The 24,873-nt window shown below is 40.9% G+C and overlaps 1 protein-coding gene across 8 annotated transcripts in view; it reads left to right on the forward strand.

Moving 5' to 3' along the window:
• Positions 1-24,285, forward strand: part of LOC133545389 (gastrula zinc finger protein XlCGF57.1-like) — a 262,634-nt gene extending 238,349 nt beyond the window's left edge. For 5 of the 8 annotated variants that reach the window (XM_061890900.1, XM_061890904.1, XM_061890902.1 and 2 more), the window contains one exon: positions 21,948-24,285. In XM_061890900.1, the coding sequence (XP_061746884.1) occupies positions 21,948-23,557 (1,610 nt within the window). In that variant the 3' untranslated portion in view covers positions 23,558-24,285. Of the gene's footprint in view, positions 1-7,928; positions 8,345-9,728; positions 9,960-21,947 lie in introns of those variants that run through there. The other 3 variants (XM_061890906.1, XM_061890908.1, XM_061890907.1) reach the window with 3 other exon arrangements.
• The last annotated feature ends 588 nt before the right edge of the window (positions 24,286-24,873 follow it).

Below are 24,873 nucleotides of genomic sequence, written 5' to 3' on the forward strand. Positions count from 1 at the left end.
AATAGGGAAATCTCAGTTCATAAGATCGATTTCCAGTCTAATGACAAACAACACTTTGAAGCTGATGATCACAAGAAACAATGCCCTATTCATAAAAAGCCTCACATGCTCCAGAAATGTCAGGCCTTCCGTTCAATGCTGTTGGAACAACGCAAGGAATTCTTGAAAGAGAATGGCATATGTTTTAAGTGTTGCACATCTACTCAACACATAGCAAAAAACTGTAAATTTATTACTAAGTGCACTGAATGTCAGAGCGCAAAGCACATTTCTGCACTTCATCCTGGACCTGAACTATGGATTCAGGTCCCAACCCCCCTGACACAGCTTGGCGGGGAGCAAGACTCACAACCTTCAACTGAGGTCAGTGCTCAATGTACAGATGTATGTGGTGGCAATCAAAGCTACAAATCCTGCTCAAAGATCTGCCTTGTTAAAACATATCCTAGCGGCCGTCCTGAAAAATCCCTGAAAGTTTATGCAATCATCGACGAGCAGAGTAACAAGTCCCTTGCTCGTTCAGAGTTCTTTGAGATCTTCAACATTCAAAATCCTTCATCTCCATACACACTCCGAACCTGCTCTGGAGTGATGGAAACCACTGGGAGAAAAGCCTCAGGCTACAAAATTGAATCCATGAATGGAAAAGTGTGCCTCTTCTTACCAAGCCTCCTGGAATGTGATGATCTACCTAACAACAGATCAGAATTCCCAACACCTAATGTTGCAGCCAACCATACTCACCTCAAATCAGTTGCTAACTTCATCCCAGAGCTGGATCCTAACGCGTCCATTATGCTTTTCCTTGGGAGAGACATCATCTCTGTCCACAAAGTGCGCAAACAGGTTGATGGGCCACGCGATGGTCCCTATGCTCAAAACTTGACCTGGGATGAGTGATCGTTGGAAATGTATGCTTGGGAGGTGTTCACAAACCGACCAAAGTGAATAACTTCAACACCATTACGACTGAACAAAGGCGTCCCACAGTCTTTAAACCTTGTCCTAACGTATTTCAAGTCAAGGAGAGACATGGCCACATTCAAAGCCCTGAATACTCAAAGGTAACCTTCCCAAAGAAATGTAAGCAAGATGACATGGGCTCTACAGTGTTTCAGCAGACCAAAGATGACAACAAAGTCGGTCCATCCATTGATGACATCGCCTTCCTGCAAATCATGGCGAGGGGTTTGAAAAAGGACATAACAAACAGCTGGGTAGTTCCGCTGCCATTTAAGACTCCAAGGCCCAAGCTTCCTGACAACAAAGTTCAAGCCTTGAATCGTTTTTCCTCTCTGAGACACAACTTTGAAAGAAAACCAGTGATGAAAGAGCACTTTTTTAGCTTCATTGAAAAGATCTTTCAAATGAAGAAAGATGGTATTTACCGGCCTTTGGCGTCTACCATCCGAAGAAACCTGGAAACATCCGTGTGGTGTTTAACTCCAGCGCTCAATACAATGGTGTGTCACTTAACGACGTGCTGTTAACTGGACCCGATCTCAACAACACCCCTATAGGCGTACTCCTCAGGTTTCGCAAAGAAGCTGTAGCCATAACAGCAGACATTCAGCAGATGTACCACTGTTTCTTAGTCAGAGAAGAGGACCGCAATTATCTCAGGTTTTTATGGTTCAAAAACAACAACTTGTGATGACTGTTTGGCATCGAGGTGCCGGGTTTGATTCCTTCAAGGATGCGTTGACGTGTAGAAAACGAGGAGCAGATGAAATCAATGTGTGACCATGGTAACGGACTAAACAGGAATTAAGTGGGTCAGAAGAGAATGAAACAAAGATGGAAAATCAAACATATGAAGATCCGAGTCACGGATTGCAACAGTATTCCCCCCCACCCCAAAAAAAGACAGATCCCAGATGTCTCAAAAAAACAAAACAAATAAGAAACAACTTGAACCCCCTCCCCAAAAACAAAAAATCCACAAACGAAGGGATGGCGGAGGGAGGCCACAGTGGAGGGTCGCCAAGTCGCGTGTCCCCGAATCCAACCGAGGACAAGTCATGTGGCGGCAGCAGATGGAACTCCGCTGCCGAAAAAGTCTTGGCCGGCGACCTTGAAAAAAACACATCAGTGGCCGACTTGCAGGATGACGCTTCAGCACCGTTGTCATACCAGGCTTGGATGTAGCAGACGAGGATGCGGGTGCTGCAGCCGAAGAAGGTGGCGTTGTGAAGGCAGGCGTAGTCGTCGCCGTCGTGGGAGCAGGCGTAGTCATTGCCGTCGTGGAGGCAGGCGTAGTCGTCGCCGTCGTGGAAGCCGCAGGAGCCAGCGGCGGCGTGGAAGCTGCAGTAGTCGTCGGCGGTGTGAAAACCGCTGTCGTCATGGCCCTGGAAGAAGGCGTAGTAGGCGGCGTGGAAGCCACAGTCGTCATAGGTGGCGTGGAAGCCGCAGTCGTCGTGGAAGCCGCAGTCATCATGGGCGGCGTGGAAGCCGCAGTCGTCGACGCAGGTGTTGGAGTGGGCTCCAGCTTTGGAACTGGTGCTGGAGTGGGCTCCATCTCCGGAGCTGGTGCTGGAGTGGGCTCCAGCTCTGGGGCTGGTGCTGGAGTGGGCTCCAGCCTAGGAGCAGGTGTTGGTGTGAGAAGCAGGTGAGAGACAAGTGCTGGCGTGAGAACCAGACAAGGATTCGGTAATGGTGTGTGAACCAGGCGAGAGACAGAAGCTGGTGTGGGAACCAGGTTGGAGATGGATGCTGGTGTAATTTGTGGTTTAGCAGGTTGCAACTGTGCTGAATCCGTAGCACAGCTGCCAACCTGAGCCCCCCTTTCAAATAGAGGATACCAGACGCATTCCTTATCGTGTAAACTGGTCTTTAAGGGTGGGTGGCGGGAAGTTAGGAGGAGGGCAGATTCCTCCCCACTAGAATTACCCTTAAAAAAAAAAGAAAAACCCATAGATTTGGGCTGGGAATTATAGTCCAAAAAAAAATGTTTTTCGGTGACGTCACCGGAAGGCGTTACCAACATGACGTCACCGCTGCCGTCAGGCTTGTGAGGAGAATCCTGAAATGGGTTGAAGCATGCTGTGTTCGCTGAAAGGTTGTTGTGGATTGGAAGCGTCACTGCAGCGGGCAGCGCGAACCGCTTTGGAGGGCACATCACCGTAATGGCGCATCTCCGCCTCCCGTGCTCGGAGCTTTCTCCAAGTGCCTATATCAAAGGCGTTCTTTTTCCAGCTGTCAAACGCGAAGGAATTTCTTGCTGGGTCCATACTGTGATGACTGTTCGGCATCGAGGTGCCGGGTTCGATTCCTTCGAGGATGCGTTGACATGAACACAACAAAGGTAAGATCTTAAAAGATTTATTTAACAAAAAGGGAGCTCTGAACAGAAATACTGGAACTAATAAAAAGCTAACCGAAAACGCTAGTATGAGAACTAGGATAAACAAACAGAAAACTAGATTTGGCACGATTGCACAAAATGTAAAAACAAAAACAATTAGCATGAGAGCTAAGAAAAGGCAGGTGGCTTAGCATATAAGCTAGCAAGAATACACGTACCAAAAGAAGCAGTCGTTACTAGTTGCATGTGAGCAAATTTATGGACCCAGACTGAACAAAGAAAAGAGGAAGGCTTATATCAGGGAGTAATCAAGGAGAACCAGGTGTGTGTAGAAAACGAGGAGCAGGTTAAATCAATGTGTAACCATGGTAACGGACTAAACAGGAAGTAAGTGGGTCAGAAGAGAATGAAACAAAGATGGAAAAATAAACATGTGAAGTCCGAGTCACGGATCGCAACACAACTCATCTGAAGATGTCATGGAATACAGAATGAGGGTCCATGTCTTTGGAAATTGTCCCTCTCCCGCAGTGGCCATCTACTGTTTAAGACAGTCAATGAAAAATGCTGAGCCCGTTGTGAAGCAGTTTGTCAACCGTGACTTTTATGTAGATGACGGGCTAACGTCACTTCCCTCCGTCGAAGCTGCTCAAGAGGACGCAAGAGGTTCTGTCAGACTCAAACTTGAGGCTTCACAAAATCGCCTCAAATAAAGCAGAAGTTATGAATGCATTCCCATCTCAGGACCATGCCATCAACTTAAAGGATCTGGACTTCACTTCAGATACCCTGCCAATGCAACGTAGTCTGGGACTTAACTGGAATCTAATGTCAGACACATTTACTTTTCAAGTAGCTGATGAGCAAAAGCCTTTCACTCGCAGAGGTGTCTTGTCAACTATCAACAGCATCCTTGATCCCCTAGTATTTCTTGCCCCTGTCACCATACAAGGAAAACTGATCCTGCGTGAGCTCATGCAGAACAACGGAGATTGGAATGCACCTCTTCCTCAAAAAATGGAAGAGACATGGTCATCATGACGATGCTCATTGAAAGATCTCAGCAATCTCCAGATCCCAAGAATTTACACACTAGAGATGCGTGGTTTGGGTTTGCAGTCTCATCCGCAGAGTCCGCGGATAAACCGCGGGTCGGGCGGTTGACATGACGAAAAAATAGATTTGAATTAGATTCGGGCGAGTGGCGATTGAACCATCTGGAGATATTTGATATACATGGTTCTGGGATCAGTATCCTTTACCATTCAAAAGCCATTTAAGACCCGTGTCATAAAACGAAGAAGTCAAAAAGAGACGCTATTATTTTCTTGAATGACTATCAGCAGTCACCCAGATAATAAGTATTAGGGCATGCTATGAAGCCATTGACTTTGTCACTTACTACAACATGTACAATCTGCTTGTCAGTCCAGTATCATGTTGTGTGTGGCTTCCGCGTCAACACGCACACGACTGCAAGGCATACTGGGTGACAGAGTACACTAATGGTTGTGATATAAACAATTTTAACACTCTTAGTAATATGCGCCACGCTTTGAAGCCACACCAATTAAGAACGACAAAAACATTTCGGGAGAACATCCTCACAGTAACACAACATAAACGCAACACAACAAATACCCATGATCATTTGTATTCATGACACTTCCTGACTATTTTATACACCCCAAACCCCCCCCCCCCCGTGTCGGCAAGGTGGGTGGGGCTGGGGGCGCGGGGGTGGAAAATATATTCAGGAAGTGTCATGAATACAAAGGATTATGGGTATTAGTTGTGTTGCGTTTATGTTGTGTTACTGTGGGGATGTTCTCCCGAAATGTGTTTGTCAATCTTGTATTGTGTGGCTTCATAGCGTGGCGCATATTAGTAAGTGTTAAAGTTGTTTTTATCACAACCATCAGTGTACTCTGTATCACCCAGTATGCCTTTCAATCTTGTATCCATCAGTGTACTCTGTATCACCTAGTATGCCTTTCAATCTTGTATGTGATTGCGGAAGCTGCACCTAACATGTTCCTGGACCAACAATTGGATTGTACATGTTGTTGAAGGTGTCAAAGGCATCGGCTTCACAGAACGCACATATTCTTGCCATCAGGATGAACGCTATTGAGAAGTCGCGAAAACGTTAGCGGCTCCAATTGACTTCATTACTCTGTGAAACAGGTTTAAATAGCTCTGCGAGTGGTAAAGGTGGCCAACCTCTGATGTGTTACAGCGGGCGGTTACGGTCCTGATAAAATGATGGCTCGGGTGGACGGCAGGTGGATGATGATTTTGGTGATGCGAATGATGTAATTGCCTAGCCGCACATCTCTATTACACGCAGGCCTTTCCTAAGGCGGTGTCAAACAAAGAGAGAATCATTTTTTGTGACACTTCCACAAAGGCAATTGCAGCAGTTGCAGAATTAAAACTAACAGATAAAAATGGAACCCACCACGTGGGCTTTCTCATGGGAAAAGCCAAGCTCACACCCTTTTCAGAACAAATTGTCCCTAGACTTGAGCTTTGTTCTCCAGTATTAGCGGTGGAGCTTGTCGAGCTCATCACCTCAGAGATGGACCTGGAGGTTGACATCACTTTCTACAGCGACAGCAAGGTCGTTCTTGGTTACATCATCAAGGCCAGACCTCTTGTACCAGTGTCCACCGACCCAGATGACCCCCAAATACTCTCACCAGCCACACTCCTCACACAACTGCTCCCGTAGGCGACTGGGTAAAAGATCTCCACAAGCATCACTGGCGTCAAGTCCAGCATTTGGCTCAAACCTTTTGGGACCGATGGAAGAAGCAATACCAATCCACACTTCAGCCACAAAGGAAGTGGCATTCACACCACCATAACTGCCTGCCTGGAAGTGCAGTGCTCCTCAAAGATGACCAACTGAAGAGAAACCATTGGCCTTTAGGACTAATTACACAATTCTTCCCAAGCAAAGACGGCAGAGTTCGCAAAGTTGAGATAAAAGTCTCCAGAAATGATGGGACCAAAGTGTTCCTGCGGCCAGTAACAGAGACAATCTTGCTTATGGTACCAGAGAAGCCATACATTGTATCCTTTGGGACAGTTTGGTAGTGGCGGCCTAATCCGCCAGGCGGGGAGTGTTCTGTCTTGTTTGTTGAATTTATTGATAGTATATGTAAAACCAGTGTTTAAGTTCACTTGGCATTCATTAGTGAAATAAACTTCCTCCTTTAGACAGCGGGAGGCAGCATTGCCTAGTTTACAGTAATGTCCAAGTTAACAGGGGACAACAAGTAGTTCCTTCGAGTCTACTTTAAGCTAGTTCGGTGACGATTGCAAATGTGTTCATCTGCTCGAATCTCATGCCAAACAAAGTATCATCGGTATGTATCATCGAGTAGTATGTCAATATTTGATTGAGGTGCATTATTTGTTGGTTGTGATGTACTTTGGGACGTTTTAAGGCCAAAAGTCAGTCATGCTAATTTTCCCAATTTATACAGTGAAGTGAATGTTAGCATAGTAAGCTAGTTTGGTGTAGAGCACTTAGATAACATCTTTTGTGGCATTTATTTATCTATTTAAGTTCAATACACAGCATAATTCATGTGTTATTGTAGCATGCTTGTGTGTGTAAGTGGCTGTGTGTGCATGTCTGTAATGTAAGAATCCTTTCTGCTTGTATGCTTTCAGTTTTACCCTTTTTACGGTCAATAAACCTGTGGACTAGAAGACGTTTTTCAGAGTGTTTGATCCAGAACAGGTGTTAGAGTAAAGCCAAGATATTTCTACATATCGAGGGCGGCACACTCAGTGAGCTGAACTCCAGCAGTAAAGATGAGATAAATAATGTGGAAAGGTCAGAAGTCAAATGTTTCTTCAGGTAATACATTGATCCTCTGCTGCCAACTATACACACACACACACACACACACACACACACACACACACACACACACACACACACACATATATGTATATATATTTGCAAATTTATATATACATTCATATAGCTAGATCTATATATATATACATATATGTATGTATATATATATATATATATATATATATATATATATATATATATATGTATATGTATATGTATATGTATATGTATATATATATATATATATATATATATATATATATATATATATATATATATATATATATAATGCCAAAGGAAATTTAAAAATAACATGAAAACCTCCCACAGTCTAAAATACATTATAAAAACGATTATCATCAAAAACCAAAATAATATGAGTGTAATATTTAGTTAGTTTCTTTTTTTTTCTGTCCTTATGCTTAAATATTTGAATAGTTTCACGGAAATACGTTTTATATCTTTGTTTTGTAAATTTGAAATGGAGAAGTTCACTTCATTTTCATCAATCAATCCATTTGATTTATAAAGCACATTTGAACAACAAAATGTTTCCAACCATCCATCCATTTTCTACCGCTTATTCCCTCTGGGGTCACTTCATTTTCAGAATAAGTAAATATTATATAATAAAATAGTTGTACCCGGGGTGGAAAGCTGGTTGTACTTATTCCTCTCGCGAGATTTGGAAAAGAACTGGTTACTTGTTTCTCTCGCGAGATCTGACAACACTGCGCGCGAACCAAACACGGCCAGGATAAAGCAAGATGGCGTCTGACGGTGAAGACGTTATTGCAGTCGTCACAGTTCAGTGTTCTTAATCTGTGCCTCCATGCACACATATATGTCCTTTATTAGACTCTATTAAATAGAGTAAACATCGTTAATAAGTGTTTGCATCCGGTTATATTAGTCTGAGCGCACTTTAATGCTTCTCGAGCTAGCTTAGCTTGCCAGTTAGCTTAGCTTGTTAGCTGCTAACAAAGAGAGGCGGAAGTGATCAAAACACATCGCTAAGTAGAGATCAAGTGTGAGTGTAAAGTGTTGTGATTGTGTGAAAATGTGCGAAAGAACGATAGCAGAGTACGAGGAGGAACTTTGTCCAACAAAAGAGGAGAAGGAGCGACAACATCAAAAACATCAAGTTGTGTTACACAGAACAGGTTTGTTTACTTCTTACTCTCACATGTTTACTAACTTTATATTTCATTATTAACACTATTTTTGAATAGATTGTCTATGGGAAGACAAATGGTCATGTGAGGATTGTTCATACATTGTTCATAAAAAGGAGACAGTTTCAGACACACAATATTTATGAGAGGTTGATGTTCCTCTCAGTTTGTAACAATGTGTATCAACATGTTTACACAAAACTCACATAGTCACCGGGGGAATATTCCAGAGAGCAGGTTAAGTGCAAAGTCCTGAGTATGTTAAGTTTGAGAGTTTTACCTCCAAAAATAAGAGAGGTAAGATACAGTAAGAGTAAGTTACCATACCTAGCCTGCCAGCTGGCAGGTTTGACAAGTTATATATGTGTGTCAAAGATAGATGGATAGATGGATGGATGGATAGAACTTTATTGATTCCTTCAGGAACATTAAAATTCCAGCAGCAGTGTACAGAGTTGAGATCAATTTAAAAAAAGTAAAAAGTAAATAATGGGGGTTTAAATGGAAACAAAATAGAGAAATATTACAATAAGAATAAAAAATAAAAAGCAACAATGGGAATAAAAATAAAACAGTAAAATAAGAATATAACAAGACAAAGTAAGCAGTAGTGACCATGTTATGAAAACGTATTGCACTGTTATTGTTTTGCATCCCCTGTCATCCTAGTACCGCCCGCCCCAGAGAGTGGAGTTGTACAGTCTAATGGCGTGTGGGACAAACTATACTGACCTGTTATTTCCTTCATATTGGTGCAGCCATTAAACTACTACAACACTTACTACATTGACCTACTCAGTGGCCTAGTGGTTACAATGTTCGCCCTAAAATCTGTGGATTGTGAGTTCAAACCCCAAACCCAGTCATACCAAAGACTATAAAAATGGGACCAGTTACCTTACTGCTTGGCACTCGGCATCAAGGGTTGGAATTGGGGGTTAAATCACCATAAAAATTATTCCCGGGCGTGCACACCGCTGCTGCTCACTGCTCTCTTCACCTCCTAATGGTGGGTCAAGGGTGATGGGCCAAATGCAGAGAATAATCTTGCCACACCTGGTGTGTGTGTGACAATCATTAGTACTTTAACTTTTTAATGTGGCAGTAAATGTCGAAATCTAAAGCTGACATCTTGATCTCATACCATCTCAAACCAATTGGCCGTTCATTATTAAGTGAAATGTCTTAAAGTCGCTTAAATTTTTTCTTTAACCAAGGAACATTATGCACTATCCAGTTACTCGATTAATTGAAAACATTTCCAGTTGAACACTTGATTAATAACATTTTCAAAAGCCACAGCCCATTATTTCATGTACGATTTAATATTTAGCATGTAGGAGTTAAAATGTGTTTTGTTTGTGTCCTGTAGACATCCATCAGCTGATTGAACACCAAAAAGAATGTCTCCCTCATCTGCAGGGGGACAGTTTCACTTTAGAGTATCTACAGCCCTCACATTTTAAAGAGGAAGAGGAGGGAGAGTGTCCTGTAGGGCAGGAGGAGGCTGATCTCAGCAAGTTTCCACTGACTGTTGTCTCTGTGAAGACTGAAAAGCATGAAGACAAACCACCTGAGTCCTCACAGCTTCATCACAGTCCAAGTAAGCACAACATCCACATATCATCTAATACAATGTTTGTGACACATGTTCATCCGGGGGCCACATTTATGACTAAAGCTTTTATTTGCTTCTTAACACCAACATTTAAAAACAAATTCTCATCAATCATCAACAGTGTAATTGCTGTGGTGTAACCATGTGACCTAGAGGCCGTCCTCCTTACCTCACGTGGTCAAATGAAGGCAAACATTCAATATGGCTACTGTTTATTTACCTTAGCAGCACATATGTCAGCATATTTCAAAGGTTTAGTGGTGAAGATTAGAGATGTATATACCAAGTACCATTTTTTTTTTAAATTAATACTGGTTCCTAATCACGTCGTCCATGAGGACAGTGAAGATTCTGGACTAACGACACAACTATTTGTATTTTTGATAGCAGCTGACTGACGTAACTATGACACGTTGTCACATTGAGTTCAGCTGCCGCTGCTACACATTAAAATTAGCTTTGAATAATGATAAATAAGGTAGCAACATTATGCAAAAGTTTGATGTTTGTGTTATTGACAAAAAGATGACATAACTGCATTTCACCTTGCACTGCACACATAGTTGACTTCTGTAAGACTTCAAATAAACAGCTGCTGATAAAAGACTTCCCTGCTCTGAGATGTTACAGAACATCATGTTAGAGGTGTTCGACTTCTTGTGCTAATAGGAATGCTATTTAAAATGCCTTTTTTCCACTTTTTATTTCCACAAATGACATGTAGTACCGATAAATACTGGTATTGATAAGGGGTATCGATTAGGGTATCATATCAATAAATTCCTAGCGATTTATATCCCTCCTGAAGATAGAAGCTAGATATCCTAAATATATAATTTCAACGTTTGTTTGGATTTAGTTACTTCTCTGCTGTCCAGCAATGTCTCAATCAATCTATTTTATTAGTACTAATTAGCAAAGTTGTCTTGTCTTTTTAAAGTCTTTATTTTGTCAGCCCCCTCGCGGTTAAGTCGTCCGAGTGCAAACTATTTGTGACTGATGAAACTTTCTGTGAATCAAAATTTAAGAAATTGTTCCGGAAAGTTAATTACTTTGAAGACGGCCAATAAATACGCAATCAGAATCAGAGATACTTTAATAATCCTCGAGGGGAAATTAAGTGTTGTAACAATACCAATATTTTGCTACCGGTTAGGGGTGTAACGGTACACAAACATTTTGGTTCGGTACGTACCTGGGTTTAGAGGCCACGGTTCGGTTTATTTTCGGTACAGTAAGAAAACAACAAAATATAATTTTTATCCTGCCTTCCTTAAGCACACTTGTACACGAAGGCAGTAAGTTCAACACCTTCCGCTCATCAAAACTCTGAACACCAGGTTGACTGATGGAGGCCAGGTTTATTGACAATTGCAAGGGTGACACTGTAGGACACAAACATTGTAAATGTAAATGCATAAATTAAATGAACTTAATAATGTCATATCACAGACCAATGATGATTAAGTATTCCGTTTGAATTAAATCTAAGTTTAACTGTGTCACACACCACTGTATGTGTTGTTATGATTAATAATACCAGTGACAGATGAGCCTTCTACCGTTTAAATTGTCTTAAGTAACAGTACAACAAACGTCCACTAGATGGTGGCAGATGACAACAAATGCAAGTTAGTGGACAAGTGATGTAATCAGAGATCGTCTAACATCATAAAACACACACATTTCACAGCTAAATATGATTCATTGTGTACTATAAACATTAAAGATGGGTACATGCCAACAATGCCACGAACAGCATAAGATGTGATAATTGTTTGCTGAAACACGAGGAGTAATGCGGAGTTGTGTGCACCAGTCTGAAATCTTTCCGGAGTCTAAACACGTGACCTACCTACGTGTTTCTTAAAGGTACAGCTCACTTAACAGAACCAACTGTAATGACTCGGAAACAAAACACACACTAAATAAAGTAATCTTGATAACTGAGGCAGAACAATTTTTTTGGTTATTTATTTAAAGGGGAACATTATCACAATTTCAAAAGGGTTAAAAACAATAAAAAATCAGTTCCCAGTGGCTTGTTGTATTTTTTGAAGCTTTTTTCAAAATATTACCGGTCCCAGAATATCCCTAAATAAAGCTTATTTTCGTCTCTCTGCGAAGACACTGGTCATTTACCTGTGACGTCACACAGTGCTACCAATGTAAACAAACAATGGGAATACCACAGCAAGATATAGTGACATTAGCTCGGATTCAAACTCGGATTTCAGCGACTTAAGCGATTCAACAGATTACGCATGTATTGAAACAGATGGTTGGAGTATGAAAATATTGAAGAAGAAACTGAAGCTATTGAGCGAATAGCTATTGACGCTATTCATAGCCATAGCATGGGCGTATAGCTGCGTTAGCATTGCCGGTAAAATGTGCGGACCAAATGATCAGGACTTTCGCATCTTGTGACACTGGAGCAACATAAATCCGTCGATTGGTAAGTGTTTTTTTTCGCGTCAAATGTGGGTGGAAGGAAACGTAATATAGTTGCAAATATATCTACAGGTTATCCATACATTTCTGTTCCATGTCTGCTTTAGCACCGCCGGTAAATAGGATGTTAGCATTGATTAGCGTAGCATGTTAGCATCGATTAGCTGGCAGTCAACATCACCAAAACTCACCTTTGTGATTTCGTTGACTATCGTTGCAAATGCATCCGCAGGTTATCCATACATCTCTGTGACATGTCTGCCTTAGCATCGCCGGTCAAATGTGGAGACACTCTGGCACATTCAATGGGGGTCTGGCGGCAGACACTTTCGCATCTTCGGGCCAGTGGTGCAACTTGAATCCCTCCCTGTTATTGTTGTTATACACTCCGACAACACACCGACGAGGCATGATGTCTCCAAGGTTCCAAAAAATAGTAAAAAAAAACAGAAAATAACAGAGCTGAGACCCGGTGTTTGTAATGAAAATGGTGGGTGTGTTACCTCGGTGACGTCACATTCTGACGTCATCACCTCCAGCGCGATTAACAGAAAGGCGTTTAATCCGCCAAAATTCACCCATTTAGAGTTCGAAAATCGGTTAAAAAAATAGATGTTCTTTTTTCTGCACCATCAAGGTATATATTGATGCTTACATAGGTCAGGTGATAAAGTTCCCCTTTAACGAATTTGCAAAATCATCCACCAAAAATATTTTTCTTAGTGGAATATTTGATGTGAAGTAATGGGAAGCTTGGATAGGTCAATAATTCATAATAACATTGATTTTGATTCAATATTAGGTTTTGAGCAATGACAGTTTGAAAGAAAAAAAAACAGCTTTGTTTTATTAGTCAACATTGCAACTTTTTCTAAATTACATCTAACCTTCAAGCTTTTCTATTTCACTTTTGTTATGTTTTTGTTTATTTTAATAGTGCAAACCCCGTTTCCATATGAGTTGGGAAATTGTGTTTAATGTAAATATAAACGGAATACAATGATTTGCAAATCATTTCCAACCCATATTCAGTTGAATATGCTACAAAGACAACATATTTGATGTTCAAACTCATAAACGTTTTTTTTTTTGCAAATAATCATTAACTTTAGAATTTGATGCCAGTAACACTTGACAAAGATGTTGGGAAAGGTGGCAATAAATACTGATAAAGTTGAGAAGTGCTCATCTAACACTTATTTGGAACATCCCACAGGTGTGCAGGCTAATTGGGAACAGGTGGGTGCCATGATTGGGTATAAAAGCAGCTTCCATGAAATGCTAAGTAATTCACAAACAAGGATGGAGCGAGGGTCACCAATTTGTAAGCAAATTGTCAAACAGTTTTAGAACAACATTTCTCAACGAGCTATAGCAAAGAATTTAGGGATTTTACCGTCTACGGTCCGTAAAATGATCAAAAGGTTCCGAGAATCTGGAGAAATCACTGCACGTAAGCGATGATATTACGGACCTTTGATCCCTCAGGCGGTACTGCATCAAAAACCGACATCAGTGTGTAAAGGATATCACCACATGTGCTCAGGAACACTTCATAAAACCACTGTCAGTAACTACAGTTGGTTGCTACATCTGTAAGCGCAAGTTAAAACTCTGCTGTGCAAAGCAAAACCCATTTATTAACAACACCAAGGAATGCCGCTGGCTTCGCTCAGCCCGAACTCATCTAAAATGGACTGATACAAGGTGGAAAAGTGTTCTGTGGTCTGACCAGTCCACCTTTAAAATTATATTTAGAAACTGTGGACGTGGTGTCCTCCGTAACAAAGAGGAAAATAACCATCCGGATTGTTGTAGGCGCAAAGTTTAAAAGCCAGCATGTGTGATGGTATGGGGGTGTATTAGTGCCCAAGGCATGGGTAACTTACACATCTGTGAAGGCACCATTAATGCTGAATGGTCCATACAGGTTTTGGAGCAACATATGTTGTCATCCAAGCAACGTTATCATGGACGCCCCTGCTTACTTCAGCAAGACAATGCCAAGCCACGTGTTACAACAGTGTGGTTTCGTAGTAAAAGAGTGCGGGTACTTTCCTGGCCCGCCTGCAGTCCAGACCTGTCTCCCATGGAAAATGTGTGGTGCATTATGAAGCGTAAAATAAGACAGCGGAGACTCCGGACTGTTGAACGACTGAAGCACTACATACAACAAGAATGAGAAAGAATTCCACTTTCAAAGCTTCAACAATTAGTTTCCTCAGTTCTCAAACATTTATTGAGTGTTGTTAAAAGAAAAAGTGATGTAACACAGTGGTGAACATGCCCTTTCCTGAATATGGGTTGAAAAGGATTTGCAAATCATTTTATTCCGTTTATTTTTACATCTAACACAATTTCCCAACTCATATGGAAACGGGGTTTGTATTTTTAGAATGTGCTGTGGGCCTTTAAAACATTAGCTGTGGGCCTCAAATGGCCTCCGGCGCACACTTTTGAAACCCCTGCTATAGATAATAAAAATTAAATCTGATAAATCAATGGATAAAAAGCAGAGCCTGGAGACGTATGCACCTTTATCATAACTCTTTCGCTCTCTGCCCCTTCCTCACAAATGCTGCTGTGCGCACAATCTGTTTTGTTTTCATCCCCGTCTTAACCCTGAACGTACATTGTTAATACATGCAGCCATAATTCAAAATGCCAGACATTTGAGGCATTTAAGAAACTCTGCCCTGACAGCCCCGCAAAAGAGGACATGTCCAGTGAAAAGAGGACGTAAGGTCAGTCTATCTTAGCCAGGTCGCTGCTAGCATGCGAGCAAAAGAGGACATGTCCGGTGCTAGCAGCGACCAGGCTAGGATAGACTGACCTTACGTCCTCTTTTCACTGGACATGTCCTCTTTTGCGGAGCTGTCAGGGCAGAGTTTCTTAAATGCCTCAAATGTCCGGCATTTTGAGTATTGTTTACGCAACTTGATATGTCCGTCTGGAAACTCGTTCGGTACAACTCTGCACCGAACCGAAACCCCCGTACCGAAATGGTTCAATACAAATACACGTACTGTTACACCCCTAGTACCGATATTAAAATTATTTTGGTACTTTTTTAATTAAAGGGGGATACAAAAATGGCATTATTGGCTTTATTTTAACAAAAAAACTTAGGGTACATTAAACATATGTTTATTATTGCAGTTAAGTCCTTAGATAAAATAGTGAACATACAAGACAACTTGTCTTTTAGTAGTAAGTAAACAAACTAAGACTCCCAATTAGTCTGCTGACATATGCAGTAACATATTGTGTCATTTATACACCTATTATTTTGTACACATTATTAAGGACAAGTAGTAGAAAATAAATTATTATTTTACTTGTTCATTTACTGTTAATATCTGCTTACCCTCTCTTTTAACATGTTCTGTCTACACTTCTGTTAAAATGTAATAATCACTTATTCTTCTGTTGTTTGATACTTTACATTAGTTTTTGGTGATACCACAAAAATGTGGGTATCAATTCGATACCAAGTAGTTACAGGATCATACATTGGTCGTATTCAAAGTCCTCATCTGTCCAGGGACATAATTCTTAAGTTCATAAATAGAATATACTATTTAAAAAATGAAAGAAGACGTTGTGATGCCAAAAAATATTGACATAATCATAGTAGTATCGGCTAGATACGTGGCGTTTGTTTACATTTTGAAGCCGGTGAGCTAAGATGTGTAGTGAAACATGTTTAGCTGTTCCTCGTCCTGCAGTGATAATGTTATTTGTAAGAAACGTACTTTATTGTCGCCATGGAGGCGAGGATTAGTGATTTAGATGTAGCTAAAACACTGCCGACGGCGGATGGACGTTAGCCGCTAGCTAGCTAGCCATGTCTTAAAGCACCTCTTCCTGAGGGTGTTTCAGTGTTATAACTTAACTTTTATTGTTAGTTTTTAAGCCAAATGCGTCGGTTCTCCCTTTTCTGTCTACACACTGTGTCTGCTTGTTCGGCAGCACACAATCACGGATGATTGTGTGCTGCCGAACATGCTCGTCTGCTCGTAAACCAGCAATGTCACGACGTGACTTCGACGCGGGAGAGAGGGGGTGCGGATCCGGTACTTTTCAGAGAACGGTATAGTACCGAAAATGATTCATTGGTATTGCAGTACTATATTAATACTGGTATACCGTACAACCCTAATAGTTGGTATGGCCCACTTATAATTAAAATTACAAAATAATGTTGGTTTTGCATCAGATATGTTCTAGTATTGTATATGTGGATGGGGGCCCTGATTTGGAAATAATGTGTACCCCTTTCACAGATCACGTTTAGTTCCATTTCAAACATTCACATGTTGCACAATGAGATGAGTGCTGTAGCACAAGCGTGGGATAACGTGAACAGTTGTGGAACATTTTTAACGAACACAGTGGAAAGTATTTTGAGAAAAATGAAATGACGCAGATATTGCTTTCTTCTTTTCCTGTTAACTCGAGAAAAAAACAGGATCTTGTTGGAAACGCGATGTTTGTATCTCAGCTGCATTCGGGCGGGCAAGTCGCCACCTCATCACAGAAGTTTGGTTATTTTATGACTTTATCATGGGTCTACTAAAAATGTGAGCAAATGTGCTGGGTCAAAAGTATACATAGAGCAATGTTAATATTTGGTTACATGTCCCTTGGAAAGTTTTACTGCAAAAAGGCACTTTTGGTAGCCGTCCACAAGCTTCTGGTTTTCTGACATGGACTTGTTTCTTCAGCATTGTCCATACGTTTAAGTCCGGACTTTGGGAAGGCCATGCTAAAACCTTAATTTGGCGGGTGTATATTTTAGCGTCTCTGAAGAGTTCGTGCTGCAAGGGGTTCTGGGTATTTGTTCTGTTGTGTTTATGTTGTGTTACGGTGCGGATGTTTTCTCAAAATATTTGTCATTCTTGTTTTGTGTGGGTTCACAGTGTGGCGCATATTTCTGACAGTGCTAACGTTGTTTATACGGCCACCCTCAGTGTGACCTGTATGGCTGTTGACCAAGTATGATCGCATTCACTTGTGTGTGTGAAAAGCCGTAGACATCATGTGATTGGGCCGGCACGCAAAGGCAGTGCCTTTAAGGTTTATTGGTGCTCTGCACTTCTCCCTACGTCCGTGTACACAGCGGCGTTTTAAAAAGTCATACATTTTACTTTTGGAAACCTATACCGATCATTTTTTAAACCGATACCGATAATTTCCGATATTACATTTTAAAGCATTTATCGGCCGATAATATTGGCAGTCCGATATTATCGGACATCTCTAGTTTGGAGTCATTGTCCTGTTGGAACACCCAACTGCGCCCAAGACCCAACCGGGCTGATTAGTTAATCTTGTCCTGAAGAATTTGGAGGTAATCCTCCTTTTTCATTGTCCCATTTAAAGCACCAGTTTTATTGGCAGCAAAATAGGCCCAGAGCATAATACGAACACCACCATGCTTGACGGTGGGGATGGTGTTCCTGGGATTAAAAGCCTCACCTTTTCTCCTCCAAGATGGCGCCAGTGTGTGCTATGGCCTGCCGTCTATCGCTGTCAGTTCTGTTTGTTTTGGTGCTGTTCACGTTTTGTGTTGTCCCTGTCGACTCACTGTTGGTGTATGATCGCCAAACACTGTTGGATCTGTGTCCCTCTCACACGGACATGATCAACTTCGACGTTGGTTTTTCGATGTCCAAGTCAGCGTTCTCACCTGGCCGGATTCCTCCTTTCCTTTTTCGCCCACTGGCTCCTCCCCCCCGGCGAAAGCGCCACCGGCGCCGCGGCAATCGTGGCGGCCAGCTGGTGAGAGTTAGGGCACTCCTGGCCCGCCTTTCCGTGGCTTCCCGAAGGAGGTATGGTCCGGTACCTGGTCTCTTCCTGCTCCCGCGTTCGCTGGATCCCCCCGGGTCCTGGATTGTGCCTGTTGTCGGTCTGCAGAGGGAAGCTTGCCCGCCTCGCTCCTGCTGTCCCTGCCCCCGGAGACGCGGCGTGAATTCCCGCCACCTGCGGGCTCTGTGTCGGGCCCCACCTGGATTAGTAGCGGCCTTGGACCCGCCGGCCCCCATTAAGTTCAGTCTTGTTAACGCAAGATCCTTGACTTACAAAACATTTATCCTGAAGGATTTATTCGTCTCCCGCGGACTGGACCTCCTCTGTTTGACAGAAACCTGGCTGAGAGTCGGTGAGTCCGCTGCTCTTAATGAACTTCTGCCTCCGGAGTGTTCCTATTTTAATTCTCCGCGGTCGTCCGGCCGAAAAGGAGGAGGATTAGCAGTCGTTTTTAAAAATGACTTTAAATGCCGTCAGATCCGCCTGCAATCCTCCTTTTCAAGCTTCGAACTATGCATGTTTGAACTGGGTCTTTCTGATGTCGTCCTGTGTGTCGTCGTATATCGACCACCCAAGTACCACAAAGACTTTATAAATGACTTTTCTGAATTTCTGGCCGAAATCCTGCCCAAATATGATCATGTCTTAATTGTTGGTGATTTTAATATTCACACCTGCTGCCCAGGCGAACCATTATCCAGGAGCTTCCTGAATGTCATTGACTCTTTTAACTTTGTACAGTCTGTGTGTGGTTCTACACACGAACGCGGGCATACACTAGACCTCGTACTGTCTTATGGTTTTATTGTTGACAATGTTGTTATTGGTGATGCGGTGTTCAGTGATCACAGTCCTGTTATGTTTAATTTAACTTTTGAACCTGATGTAAAGCCGCTTGCCGTGCGTCATGCGCGTGTTATTAGGTCTGACACTGCAGCCGCCTTTTCTCCTTTGTTTACTGAGTCCATGCAGAGTATATCACACCCTGCAGACACTGAACAATTGATGTACTCTTTTCTTTCGACATGTTCTAAGATTCTGGATAGTATAAAGCCCCTCAGAGCTATACGTCCCAAACCAAAACAGGAACCTTGGCTCAATGAAAGCACACGCACAGCTCGGCTTGAGTGGCGAAGGGCGGAGCGCAAGTGGAAAGGGGATCACTTGGAAGTCTCCTATCAAATTTTAAAAGAAAACTGTCGAAATTATCAAAGTGTGGTTAAAGCTGAGAAAACAAAATATTTGTCAGACTTAATTTTAAATAGCATCAGTAAGCCACGTGTTCTTTTGAATACTATTAGTAATGTTCTTAAACCGAATCCAGCCACTTCACTGGAGATGACAAGTGAAACTTGTGAAAAATTTCTCTCCTTTTTTAATGATAAGGTTGCTTCTATTCGGGCAAACCTTTCTCGTTTTCCATTAAGTTTTAATGTGGCCACTCAGTGCTCGACTGTGTTCTGTCACTTTGAGCCTGTGTCCATGCCTGAACTTACAGGAATAGTAGGCAAGCTAAAACCCTCATCATGTTCCACAGACCCAGCCCCCGCCCTCTTTTTTAAAGAAATCTGGGACACTATTGATTCGTCTGTTAGGAACATTATCAACAGCAGCTTGATTTCTGGCTGTGTCCCCTCCTTTTGTAAAGGAGCTGTTGTTGAGCCTTTGATTAAAAAACCAGGTCTTGATCCGACAAGTTTGTCAAATTATCGGCCCATTTCCAAATTACCTTTTGTGTCAAAGATTTTGGAGAAATGTGTTCTGGCACAACTGCAGCCTTTTTTTAGATGAAAATAGCACTTTAGATCCATTTCAGTCTGGATACAAAGCTTTGCACAGTACTGAATCTGCACTTTTAAAGGTTTTTAATGACTTGCTTTTAATGTCTGATTCTGGCAGCTCTGCCATTTTAGTGCTTTTAGATCTTACAGCTGCCTTTGACACAGTCGACCATACAATTCTTTTAGACCGCCTGAGAGACTGTGTGGGTGTCAGGGGGACTGCGTTAGAGTGGTTCAGATCTTACCTGTCTGAGAGGTCCTTCTCTGTCAGGCTGGGGGACGCCACCTCCTCTTCTGCCCCGCTTTACTGTGGTGTCCCCCAAGGATCTATTTTAGGCCCCATCCTGTTCGCTCTTTATCTCCTCCCTCTTGGAGATATTTTTAAGAAACATGGAGTGTTTTATCACTTTTATGCAGATGACTGCCAAATTTATATGCCGATTTCAAAAAGCCACGGCCCCCTGACACCCCTTCTTAACTGTCTATGTGACGTCAAGGCTTGGTTAGCCCAGAATTTTTTAATAATGAATGAGGGAAAAACGGAAATTTTAGTTTTTGGTCCGGCCCTTACTGACTTGGGACCATTGCAAAATTATGTGCGTCCCAAAGTCACCAGCCTTGGCGTCACTATAGACAGCGATTTTAAACTAGACAAACAAGTCAATGGCGTTTTAAAATCGTGTTTTTATCACCTTCGTCTTTTAGTAAAGGTTAAACCGTTTTTATCTTTTAACCTTTTTGAACAAGTCGTGCATGCTTTTATTTCAAGTCGCCTGGACTACTGCAATGCACTTTATGCTGGCATTAGCCAAAAAGCTCTCTCCCGGTTGCAGTTAGTCCAGAACGCGGCAGCACGACTTTTAACAGGGGCCAGGAAACGCCAGCATATAACCCCAATTCTTCAGAGTTTGCACTGGCTCCCTGTTCATTTTAGAATTGATTTTAAAACATTGCTGTTTGTTTTTAAATCTTTACATGGACTGGCACCTCAATATATCTCGGACTTCATCCAAATTTACATCCCTGCGCGCGCTCTGAGGTCCGAAAGCCAGCTCCAGCTCGTGGTGCCCAAGGCCAGACTTAAGACCAGGGGAGACAGGGCCTTCTCTGTGGTCGGCCCTAAGCTCTGGAACACTCTGCCCCTCCATGTTCAAACTGCTTCCACAGTGGAGTGTTTTAAGTCTCGTCTGAAGACCCACTTTTATTCTTTGGCTTTTAACACTACGTGAGTTGTGTGGTCCTCTGTCCTCTGTTGTCCTCTGTGTTTTTTATACACTTTTATTTTTATTTTACTGTTTTAATTAATTTTACCCTTTAAAATAGTTTTTAATCACATTTGTTTTTATATTGTTTTTATTGTTTTTTTTTTAATTCATGTTTTGTTTTATTCAGTCATTGCTGGAGCATAATATTGTTTTTAACATGGCTGTGCAGCACTTTTGAAACGTTATTGTTTTTTAAATGTGCTATATAAATAAAGTGGATTGGATTGGATTGGAATCATATTGCTCGGTATTGTGGCCAAACAGCTCAATTTGAGTTTCATCTGACATCACATGGACAAAGAAAAGACCTTCTGGAGGAAAGTTCTGTGAAATACCAAAAAATAACGTGTGGTGTCTTGTTAATTTATAGCCACATTTTTTTTAATTTTATAGATATTTTCAAAGCAGTCTTTAGGACCCTCTGGCACCCCATGGGGTAACCGTGAGCTCTGGGCCTCTTAAGACCTCACTGTTGGTGCTAATCGACCCGTTTCTTCTCCTTTTTACCGAATTTGAAAGCAAAAGTGAGTCCACAAATAACCGAATCGTAAAGCAGAATTGAGAATGAAAACTGAATTGGTAAAATCTTATCGATATCGCTCCTAACATTTGACTGAACAAAGATGGACTCCTCTTGACCATGTTTGTCTTATTTCCTGTAGACGTCTGTGAAGAACATCTTCTCTCTGAGCAACAAAAGTGGAGCTTCAGGATGGACAAGGAGGAGCCACAGCCCTTCCACTTTAAGGAGGAAGAAGAGGCGCCACATTCATTGCAAATGCAAAGGGAAGAAAATAACCCACTGACCTCTCATATTAAAGAGGAAGAGGAGGAACACCGCATCAGTCAAGAATGGTTGCAGAAGTTCCATGTGATTGTGAAGAGTGAAGATGATGAGGTCAAAGGTGACAGTGAGGAGAAGAGAGAGGCGGAGCCTCCAAGCAGCAGCTCAACACAACACATGACAACAGAAGCTGGTGGAGACCACTGTGGAGGATCACAAGCAGACAAGCTCTTAGCTCCACTATCAGATAGTGAGGATGATGAATACTCTAAAGATGATAAGACATGTCACACTGAAAACACACGCCTTACATGTCCTCACTGCGACAAAACATTCAAATATCGTTGTTTTCTGAAAACACACATGAGAAAACACACAGGGGAGAAACCTTTTTCCTGCTCAGAATGTGGTAGAGATTTTAGACTGAAACACATGCTGACAGAACACATGAGAACACATACTGGAGAAAAACCTTTTTCGTGTTCAATCTGCAATAAAGCTTTTACCCGAAGGCACCATTTGGTAACACACACGAGAATACACACTGGAGAGAAACCTTTTTCATGTTCAATCTGCGGTAACAATTTTACTGAAAGGACATTTTTGAAAACACACATGAGAACACACACTGGAGAAAAACCTTTTTCGTGTTCAATCTGTGGTAAAGATTGTGCTCAAAGGCACAATTTGAAAACACACATGAGAATACACACTGGAGAAAAACCTTTTTCCTGCTCAGAATGTGGTAAAAGTTTTGTAATGAATCAAAGTTTAAAGGTGCACATGACAACACACACCGGAGAAAAGCCTTTTTCATGTTCAATCTGCGGTAAAGATTTTATTCGAAGGGACCATTTTAAAGCACATATGAGAATACACACTGGAGAAAACCCTTTTTCATGCTCAGAATGTGGTAAAAGCTTTGTTAGAAATCAAAGTTTAAAAGTACACATCAGAACACACACTGGAGAAAAACCTTTTATATGTTCAATCTGCGGTAAAGATTTTACTCAAAAGCACAATTTCAAAACACACATGAGAATACACACTGGAGAAAAAAATGCTTCATGTTCAATCTGCGGTAAAGATTTTACTCGAAGAAACGATTTCAAAACACACATGAGAATACACACTGGAGAAAAACCTTTTTCCTGCTCAGAATGTGGTAAAAGTTTTGTCATAAAACAAAGTTTAAAAGTACACATGAGAACACACACTGGAGAAAAACCTTTTATATGTTCAGTATGTGATAAAAGTTATATAAAAAGAGACCGCTTAAATTTACACATGAGAACGCACACTGGTGAAAAACCATACTCCTGTTCAAGCTGCAACAAAAGCTTTCGTCACCGACAATCTTTTACAGTACACATGAGAACACACCCAGAAGAAAAAGTGTTGAGTTGCGGTGTGTGTGGTGAAAAATTCTCTTTTAAGTACCAGTGTAAGAAACACAAGTGTGCTGGTGAGAACAGCAGCAGCAAATGAAGATGCAGGATTTGAAATAAACTGTCAAAACTTTAACTTTGACTTTCTAACAACATCCGCACATATAACATGTGTGACATCATTGTTGTGTGTGTAACACAATCTTGTTAATATGATTCTAACATTTATAGATTAGACACTTCAGATTAGTGTTTTTATTTCAGTCAAGTATATGAGTTAATATACACATTTGTGTACTTTAAAATGAACAGAAAATTTTGACTGAAAAGGTGAGAATAAACACTACATAAAATGTTACATACGGTAACCATTGTATGTGTAGATATTCATACATCACTTTTATACTTATTCATAAGAGTGTTTTATATATGTTTGTGAATAATGAAGTGTTACATATTTAATTTTATAATTGTAGATGATTCCATGGATGAACTCCTTTATATGTTGTACATATTTGTTTTACATGAGTTCATACCTTTGCTTTTGAGTACACATAAATCCCTCATAGTTCATATTTACTGGTTCACATCTGAAACATCTTCTGAACCACTTCTGGAAGCATATTATTATTTACTTTATACTTCACTTGAGCAGTTGTCTTTTATACAAGATCATTTACTTTTGAAATGTGTGAATTTATTAATCATTTTTTGGGTCTGTATAATCCATTATTTTAATTGTCTTTATTACTTTCTTTTGTAATATGAATATTGTTTTGTGATTGTTTTATATGTAAGTCCCCAGACCTTTATGCAATAAACAATGTATGCTTCAACTAAAGTTGGGTAAAATAATTGTCGTTTATATTTATAAGTATGTATTTTATTCAATTTTGTATTGCACTCCATTTTTAATGTTATCTTTGTATGGTTTATTTGGTGTCCAGCTTTTTTACCTTTATTTCTTTCATTTCAATATTATCCATCATAATTTGTGTTTTACATTTTTAAAACCTCCAAATATGATATATTTAGTTCCATTATGTTTAGTGACAGTTTATTGATATGCAGCCAACTTTTTTATGGTCAAGTTCTCTCTGGATAAAATAAGATGAGAGTTGAATCAAGCTGTAATGAAGGTGAAGAATGGAAAATTATTATATGCATAATTATATATAGTTACTTTCAGTAGTGACAATTAAAGACACTTTCATCCTGTTCATTTGAGCAAAGAAAAAGAGTAAAGTGTAATATTCTAAACAATAGAAGAATATTAATATCAGCTGTCAATATTCCAACATTGTGAAGCTGAGTTATGGTAAAAAAAAAAACATATTCAGCCTTAAAGGCTTTATGAGAGTGATGAAATTATCAGAATCAGAAATACTTTATTAATCCCCGAAGGGAAAATTAAAA

The sequence above is a fragment of the Nerophis ophidion genome, linkage group LG28, assembly GCF_033978795.1.
Source record: "Nerophis ophidion isolate RoL-2023_Sa linkage group LG28, RoL_Noph_v1.0, whole genome shotgun sequence".
NCBI classification, from domain to species: domain Eukaryota; kingdom Metazoa; phylum Chordata; class Actinopteri; order Syngnathiformes; family Syngnathidae; genus Nerophis; species Nerophis ophidion.